This window comes from Propithecus coquereli, unplaced genomic scaffold, assembly GCF_000956105.1.
Source record: "Propithecus coquereli isolate 6110/MARCELLA unplaced genomic scaffold, Pcoq_1.0 Scaffold74, whole genome shotgun sequence".
Lineage (NCBI taxonomy): Eukaryota > Metazoa > Chordata > Mammalia > Primates > Indriidae > Propithecus > Propithecus coquereli.
The window spans coordinates 5483395-5492691 of NW_012153507.1; the positions used below are offsets into that span (position 1 = coordinate 5483395).

At 46.3% G+C, this 9297-nt stretch overlaps 1 protein-coding gene across 1 annotated transcript; it reads right to left on the reverse strand.

The window, feature by feature from the left end:
- Nucleotides 1-4125: 4125 nt before the first annotated feature.
- NHLH1 (nescient helix loop helix 1) lies at nucleotides 4126-7953 on the reverse strand. Its single transcript, XM_012661893.1, has 2 exons — nucleotides 7689-7953; nucleotides 4126-4699 (listed from the first exon to the last, which is right to left on the reverse strand). Exon 2 carries the CDS (start codon nucleotides 4525-4527, stop codon nucleotides 4126-4128), a length of 402 nt encoding a protein of 133 aa, XP_012517347.1. The 5' UTR covers nucleotides 4528-4699; nucleotides 7689-7953.
- Between the last annotated feature and the right edge of the window lie 1344 nt (nucleotides 7954-9297).

The following is a 9297-nucleotide window of genomic DNA, read 5'->3' on the forward strand; positions in this document are numbered from 1 at the left end:
ATTCAACAATCATTTACTGATGACCTATTGCATGAATATTATACTGAAGATTTCTGTTAATGTAAATATATGTTTTCATAAAAAAAATCTATAATGATCCTTAATATGGATGTTTGTGGTTTAAAGGAAGAAAAAGGCATGTTAAAAATTATATCATTTTAGTTTCTATAAGAAAGGTATGAGCTATGTGCTAAGGTATCTATCTGAGGGGAGAGAGAGTCAGTCACTAAGAATGTCATTTCAGGTAGAAGGAACAGAATATTAGAAAAACACCTGGAAGTAGTGAAAAGGGGTGGCAGAGATGAAGAAGACTGAAAAGTAAACCAAAACCAGACTACAAAGAGCCATGTATGCCTCCCTGAGGTTGCTGGCCTTTCTTCACTCGTGTAACAAATTATTGAATGAGCACCCACCACAGGCCAGGGACTATTTCATCCACTGGGGATGTAACAGTAAGTAAGAGAGACACAATTGGTTACTATTTAAGGTCTCTTTTAAGCAGGGAAGAAGCATATTATAACCCTATTTAGAATACTGTGAGAAAAAAATGTTGAAAATCATAGAAATGATAAATTTCTCTTCTGAGAACAAGATGACTCAGATTTAACACATTAACTGCCATGTGAGTTGTATTTAACTCATGCTAGTTTTGAGCCTGGGGCCTTGTCAAGCAAAACCCTGCAGTTGGTTTACGAAAATCTTACTTGTTGATGTTCTTATTGTTATAATTAATACTGACAATTTAATTCTAAAAACGTGGATCACGTTGCATATAACACACATAGAAAACAATAAAAAATAACAAATTAGAAAGGATTGTTTTGTTTTAATAAAACACTTAAGTCTTAGTAACAAAACTCCTCAAGAGAATAATCTACTATTGTATCTTTGAAGGAAGTGAGATTGTTAGATTTTGTGAAAATCAAGTATGTTAGTTATTTTCTAAAATGAAACTGAGCCAAATTCTATTACACATGAAGAAAGCAGTAAGAAATCCCGGCTAAAACAGAAATTGCAATGCATAATTCATAATCCTTTTAATATTACTTAACTGAATGCATTTACACCATTTAAAATCCTAACCGAAAATACTCAGTATTCCTTTAAGTATCAATTCTTAAAATTTCTGTCATACTGAAAAGTCCATTTAAGAATCACCCTCCAAAAAAGCTAAATAAACAGATGGGCCTTCTAAATATCCTCCACTCCCTGATGATAAAATGATAAATAAGAAGTTACTACTGCCCTTGAAGAAAAAAACATAAACAACAGTAACACCATGTTTAGTAAGAACTTAAGGTATAATAGGAGTGAGAGAAGAATAATAACTTCCTCTTGGGAGGGTAAGATACCCTCCTTATTCCCAGGAAAAGTATGGTTTGAGTTAATGCTGAATGCTGAGGAAAATGGAAGAAAAACAAAGTTCTCAAGGGGAGATTTTAAAAGACAAAACTTTGGCTGCACAATCATAACAAGCTCCACTGACAAACCATTCAGATTGCACGTTTGGGTTTTCACCAGCACACTCTTAATAATAATTCAACATGCCAGATGTCACCTTCACTTTAGGATGCTGTGCCAACACATTCACAGCACACAAGAAGAGAATAAAAGATAGTCTAACCTCAGTTATGTATTTTATTTGGCTAGGTTTGGTTTGCTTGTCTTTAGAAAAAACCACCATAATAGTGAGGGCTGGTTTCACAAAATCAGTATTATAATTAAGTATACAAACATCAGAGGCTTAAAGCATAAGTAAAATTGGAGGCTAAGAATCTGGCATTTTCTACGAATATATTATATTCGTAAGAAAAATGAACTCATATCGATTGGCTCAGTGTATATTATAAGTATTCCGCCAGTATGTCATTTTGAGTATTGTACTTTAAAAGTGTTGTAGCCTAAAATTATTTAATTGGTATTACAAACAGTCTTGTTGGCCCAAATTGTAAAATCTTCCTTCTGATAAACAGCTGCACTTCTAATCATGGCAATAAAATAGAAGCAAAAAAGTCCCTGTCAAATTCTGTTGAGTCCCACAACGAAAATGTCATTTTCAGTTTCTTGGCTGATATTTATGGTAATAATTGGTTTTAGTTCTGATTTTAACCTTTAAATTACTTCCACTAGATTGCTCAAAATCCTTAAAAAGGGTAAAGTATTTGGGCACTTACATGGTCAAATCTACAGAACGTCAGATGTTTCATTGTGGGTAATTTTCTTAATGCAAATTTTTTATAGTATATATGACTTTAAACTCTCCAAAACTAATTAAATAAAGCAAAGATATCATTTTAAACAACATCTCCTACACAAGAAAATTTCATTATTAACAGAATCCTCAATAGAATTTTTGAGAAGACACTATTGCCACTAGCATTTAATCTAATAATATTTGAATAAGTTATTATAATTTCAAATCAAGAACTTAATAGAAATAGCAACAGACCCAAAACACAGGTAATATAAATGAAAGTATTAAGGACTTATTATCAGTTCAATATACAAATGTGTGTGTGTGTATTTCAAAGCTTAACAACATATTTGGTATTGATTTCCTGAAGAACACAAATTTAGAAATACTTAAACTGGTACCCTTTACAATTTCTAATATTTTCTATATAAAATTTAAGAAAATAATTTTCAGATCCTCTGTTTTATAGAAATAAGTTAATGCATTATTTGAATGTGACATTAGATGAATAAAAAAACAAATACTTTCATGAAATCTTTTGCTCTCTTAAAAAATTTGAGACCACATCTCGACTCAAAATAGAAAAAATTAGCTGGGTGTTGTGGCCTCTGCCTGTAGTCCCAGCTACTCTGGAGGCTTAGGCAAGAGGATTGCTTGAGCCCAAGAGTTTGAGGTTGCTGTGAGCTAGGATAATGCCACTACACTCTAGCTGGGGCTACATACATACATATATACATACAAACATACATACATAAATAAATATACTTGTAGAGCTAGGAGTCTGGTGTGAGGGAGGAGGGAGCATAGAGGTGCAGTGAGTTCAATCCTTCTACACAGGGTCTAAGGCCCTTTGTTCCGCTGACCCTGGGCCACAGTGAGCAGGTGGGGCTGGGCAACGTTGGGGGGCACAGAATGCCATGAGGTGAGGTGGGGGTCTCTTCCCTTGCCAAAGGCAGCTTAAGGAAGGAGGAAAAAATGTAATAAATAGATCCTAGGGCCAGGAGAACTGAGCATTCCCAGAGAGCAATAATAGGGCAGCATTCCTGCATCTGAGGGAGGAACCAGTGCACGTTTTGCACGTTTTCAGGGTAGGCTGGGATGGAGGAAGCAGAAGTGAGATCGGATACCCTGGACTGTTTGGAGATGTCGTCCCCTACCCCAGGATCTAGGTTTTTCTTTCTCTAGTGGCAGACAGGGAGGGAGAGAAATGGGACAGCAGGGGTGAGAGAGGGCAGGGGGGTGGCCAAATAGCTCAGAGAGGGCAAGGCACTCACTACCAAGTAAGATCTGAGGTCTGTATGTGCTAAGCCACAGGAACAAGATGGACAAAAGAAAAACAGGAAGAGTTTTTCCGTAACTCCTGGCTACTGAGGTTCCCCCCACAGGAGGGATGCAGCCCTCCCCAGGGCCCCACCCCTCTGCCAAGCTGGAGAGAATGAGATCTTGGAGGAAGAAACCCACTCCCCACTCTAACCCCAGACTTCCTCCCTTCCAGTTCAGACGCTCCATCCCTGTCATGGGCAGGAGAAGCTGGAGCCAATGGGAGACAGAGCCGGAGTCTGGGGTCTCTGAAAATTTGGACATGGGGTAGAAGGGAGCTGGGGGGAGGCTCCAAGTGTGGCTGGCTTAGGGAATCCAGCAAGGATGCCATACCAACCACACTAGCAAACGATTCTGAGCAGCTGGGCCCCAGAACCAAACCCCAGAAGGAACCCACGAGAATAGCCCTCAGGGCGCCCAGGTCAGTAAAAGTAAGTCGCCTTCACCACCAGACCAGCCAGTGGGCACCCTGCCTGGGCCCAGGGCCTTTGGAACTCCATGCCAAGGACAGGGGCTCAGGGAGGAGGCGCCATCCGAAGCAGTGAGCATGAGAAGGGACTCCAGAGAGGCCCGGAAGGAGGGGAGGATCCAGGGCGGGAGACAGGCGGAGTTCAGACGTCCAGCACGTGGTTCAGGTAGGAGATATAGCAGATGGCGAGGCGCAGGATTTCAATCTTAGAGAGCTTCTTGTCCGGGGGCAGCGTGGGCAGCAGCTTGCGCAGCTCGGCGAAGGCCAGGTTGAAGGCTTCCACGCGGATGCGCTCCCGCGTGGCGTGGGCCGTGCGGTACTTGGCGGTGGCGCGGCGCCGGCGCCGGCGCTCCTCCCGGCTCAGGTGCTGCAGGTCTTTCCGGCCAGGCTCTCCGGGCTCTGGGCCCCGGGCTTGGCCCCCTCCGGGACCCCCGGGCCCAGCACCGTCAGCGCCCGCCCCGCCCCCACAGTCGCTGAAGCCCGACTCGGTCTCCGAGTGGGTGGGAGGCAGGTCCAGCTCCATGGTGTCTGAGTTGAGCATCATGATGGAAGCCCCCTGCCCTGTGAGATCAGAATCCCCTCCCCACCCCTCCCTCTGGGCGCTGGAAAGCTGGTTGTGGGAGGGGCAGGAAGGGCCTGGGGTGGTGGGGTCTGCCACTGAGCTCTGGAAGTCAGAGCCACTTCAGGGTTCCATGGTCAGGGTTCCAGTCTGGAGCCTAAAAAAGAAGGGAAAATTGATAGGGGCAGAGGGAAGAAGGAGTGGACAGCTCAGAGGTTGGGGAGGGGGTTTGAGACCAGCTGGGAGGAGTAAGGAACTGTGAGTGTGGGGGAAGAACAGCAGAAACTGGGTGTGGGGGCAGGTGGAAAGACAGGCAGGTGGACATGGTGAAAAGGAGTAGAAGGAAAAATGGTAAGAAGGGAAGAGAATCCAGAAAATGAGTCACAGGAGAAGCGATGAGAAAGGCACACCAGACAGGATTAAACTGAGCAAGAGTTAAGACCTAAACTGAAAAGCTTCGTGACATTGGACTTGGCAATGATTTCTTGGATATGACAGCAAAAGCACAGACAACGAAAAGCAAAAATAGACAAATGGGACCATCATCGACCTTAACTTCAGTGCATTAAAGAACGTAATCAACAGAGTAAAAAGGCAACCTATGGATTGGGAGAAAATAATTGCAAATCATATATCTGATAAGGGGTTAATATCCAGAACATATAAAGAAGTCCTACAACTCAACAACAAAAAATCAAATAACCCGATTTTAAAATGGGCAAAGGATTTGAATAGTTTTTCAAAGATGATATACAAATGGCCAAGAAGCATGTGAAAAGACATTCAACCTTACTAATCATTAGAAATGAAAATCAAAACCACTATGAGATACCACTTCATACCCATTAGAATGGCTACTATACAAACAAAAACAAAACAAAAAACAGAAATTAAGTGTTGGCAAGGATGTGGAAAAATTGGAATCCTCTGGTCCTGTTGGGATTGTGAAATAGTGCGACCGCTATAGAAAACAGTATAGGTGTTCCTCAAAAAAGTAAAAATAGAACTATCATATGATCCAGCAGTCCCACCTCTGGGAATATATCCAGATAAAGTAGGGTCTCCGAGAGGTATTTGCACACCCATGTTCAAAGCAGCACCATTTATAATAGACAAGAGGTAGAAGCAACCCAAACGTCCATCAATGGATGAAAGGATAAACAAATGTGGTATATACATAAAATGGAATATTACTCAGCCTTAAAAAGGAAGGAAGTTCTGTCACATGCAGCAATATAGATGAACCTTGAGGACATAATGGTAAGTGAAATAAGCTGGTCACAAAAACACAAATACTGTATGACTCCATTTATATGAAGTATCTAGAGTTGTCTAATTCATAGAAACCGAAAGTAGAATGGTGGTTGCCAGGGGCTGGAGAGAAGGGGGACAGGGAAGTTATTTTTTAATGGGTACAGAGTTACATAGTTGCAAGATGAACACGGTCTAGAGATCTGTTTCAACAATGTAAATACACTTAACATTACTGAACCGTACAGTAATGGGTAATGGGTAAGATGATAAATTTTATATTATGTATTTTTACCAAAATAAATAGGTAAATAAATAAATAAGTGGGGTGAAAGCAAGACTGGAGCCACAGCTCGAAGAGAGGTTAGTTATGGCTCTAGACCTTTCCCAGCTGTGAGGGGAGAACTGCAAGCCTCGGCCCTGCAATCCTCTCTCTCTCTCACGGCCCCTCTCCACCCTTGCTGCCCGGGAAGCGGATAAACACACAGATTGCCCGTTGTAGAGTGGACTAGGACATGTGGAGCTCTGCACAGCTGCCCCAGCTCTGTCCCTCCCAGGCCCCCAAACCTCCCCAACGTAGCGACCATAGTCATCTAGCGGACACCATCCTGTCCACTAGAACCGGGGGAGTTATCTCCTCTCACCACGATCTCCCTGTGCAGGACCAGCCCCTCCCTCCACCTCTGTCCTCAACACCTCACCCCTTGCCATTCCCTAGCCCTTTTGGAGACTCTGCAAGGAAGATCAGGGAAAGGGAACGCACAATCAGCTTTCTAGTCCTGTACTTTTGCATGGCCCAGGTAGGTTCACAGGTGGCCTGTAGAGGAGGACGTGCAGAGCTTGTTGGAGCAACCCTTATGGGGCTTGGCTAAGGGTTGTTTGTCCCAGGACCAGAGGAGATCAGGGCAAGGCAGCGGTAACACAGCCTGGGAAAGGCTGGGGAAAGAGCTTTGCTTGGGGGCAGTGTTAGAGGGGAACAGTGGGCCACTCCTGGTGAGCTCAGCCTTACTTCACATCAGAAACAGAAGCACTGAGTCACCTTCACAATCACCATCTCCCCTTTCTCCCCACCCTGGCTCTCCTGCCTGACAGATACCCTCATGGGGATCAGGACCCCCATCCCCATCCCCACCCTCCCCGAGGCTTGCTTCACTCCACTACACACAAGACAAGTTCAAGTCAAGTCGACAAACAGTTATTAAGCTCGGGAGGGATGCAAGGTCAACAACATCCGATTGTGGGGAAGACAAGTACACACATAACCCTAACACACGGCGACTGGTGCTGAAATTTAGAATACCCTCCGTATTCTGGAGTCCAAAGAAACAAGAAAAGATGGTAATAGCATGAGGCCATAAAGTCAGCATCTCCCAGGACATGTTTAGTGCTCACAACTCCCCACCCCCACGCTTGGGTTGGGACCAGGAGTTCAGGCGCAGGTTCTCAGCACATCTATCCATCACAGCCCGGTTCTCTCTCTGCCCAGTCCCCATGTTCCTTCATCCCCGCTCTCTTTGCTGTGTCCTTCCTTCTCCTTTCCATGCTCCCCATCTGGCCCCAGTCCCACTTCCACCTGGCCCTACTGTCTTCCTCAGCTTTAGTCCCAGCAGCAGCTTCTGTTTTGCCATCAAGTCCTCACCCCCAAATCCACTTCTGGTCTCAAAGTTCCAGGCTCTGAGGATCAGGGGAGCAGCAGTTCCAAGCATCCAGGATGGGACTTCCCACCCCACTTCTGCTCCAACCCAACTGAGGATAGATAGGTACAAAGCATTGAAAGAGTGAAGTGAGGAAAAGGAAGATGCAGAGACAGAGAGAGGGAAGCTCTAGGAGGGGGCTTGAGCCAGAGAATGAGAGGGACACGCCCACCCCTCCCCAGCCCATGGTTCCCCCTTTACCTAGGAGGACCTTGTCAGGGGATCCAAGCCGGACAGGGGGCAGCGTTGACAGCCCCAATCTCCTCTGGCTGCTCAGGGCTCATCCGTCTGCAAAGTTAGTGACCAGCTTTCTAGAGATCTCAGGGGCAGCGTGGCATGGCTGTACAGGCTCCAGGGCAGATGAGAGGGCTACACATGGTGGAGATGTAGGGCCCCGGTGGAGGGGGTGGCCTTGGCCAGGTACTGGGGCCAGCCGCACTCACAAACACTCACACTCAGAGACACATACACACCTGAGCTGGCCCAGCCCTATGTATATATATGGAGTTACACACACACACCCCCAGCTCCCCATTGGCTGGCCCAGGCCCCCCCCTCATCAATATTAAACAGCCAGGCCAGGCAGCCATTGGCAGAGGGATCTGGGAACCCCCCGGGAGCTAGGGGCGGGGGCTGGCCCTGGGGGGGGGTGGGGAGTGGGGGAGCAGGGACATCTGTTCTCCATGCATATTTCATAAGCAAGAAATGGAGAGCTGGGGAAGGGGTGGGGCTGGGGCGAGAGCCAGGGCAGGACCACAGATGAACCCCCTCCATCTCCCACACCAGAGGCAGCAGGGCAGAGGCTCCCAACAAGCTAGGGTTAAGTGCCATGGTCCCATTCTGAGTCCCAGCATGACTTTGACAGCCCCTTTCCCCCTTCTTTCCTTTTTCCTGGAAAGAAGAGTCTCCAAGGCACGAACAGGAAACAGAGAAGAGAGCAAGTGGACAGCACCAAAATGTAGAAGAGGACCCGAGAGTCCTTAACTTCGAGCTCTCATCCTTCATAAAGCTGGTGCCCACAGCTTGCCAAGCTGCCTGTGGCTACTGTTCAGGCCCCTGCCGTCATCACTCTGGGACTCAATCAGCCCCACACCCTCTCATCCCAGCCCCTATTCTCCTACCTACCCCATCACCAGGGGAGGAGCAGAAGCAGATTTTGAACACAGACCCTACAAAGAGCCTTCCTAGGCTGGCCAACCCAACCTGATCCACTGGGAATTAGGGGCTCTTAGGAGGAAAGAGGTAAGGGCTAAAAGGAGAGGAGTGGAGTGCCAAGAGAGGAAGAACCGGCTTGGAAAGACACTGGGAGAGGAGGGCAGGGCAGCCCAGGCAGGCTTTGGGTGTGCTGGGGCATCAAATGAGCAGTAAGGACACCAGATTCAAAATTATATGCAAATAAGCACTGATTAGGTTCACACCAATAGCTCAGGCGCCTCTAGCGTGCACGTGCGTGTGTGTGTGTGTGTGTGAGTGTGTATGCATGTCGCTGGGTGGCAGGATCGAGGAGGGGGGCACCAGGACCAAGACAAGCACAGAGGCATGGGCTGGGTTTCAGTATCTGAACTTCTTTCCCCCACTCAGCTGTTGGGCGTCTTCATTGAGCCTTTGTGAGTTGCAGAGTACTCTGAGGGAGGCAGCGTGCTGCAGTGAAAAAGGCTGTCAGCTGTGTGACCTTGGGCAAGTAACAACCTCTTGAGCCTCAACCTCTTTTCCTGTAACATGGGGTCAATTATAGCTGCTTCTTAGGTTGCCATGGAGATTGAGATACTGTGCCACTTAGTAGGAGCACGGCCCACCTTCAGGCTTGAGG

What these genes read in the sequence shown, in the direction of transcription:
- NHLH1 (XM_012661893.1), bottom strand. Translation starts at nt 4,527, where the DNA reads ATGATGCTCAACTCAGACACCATGGAGCTGGACCTGCCTCCCACCCAC.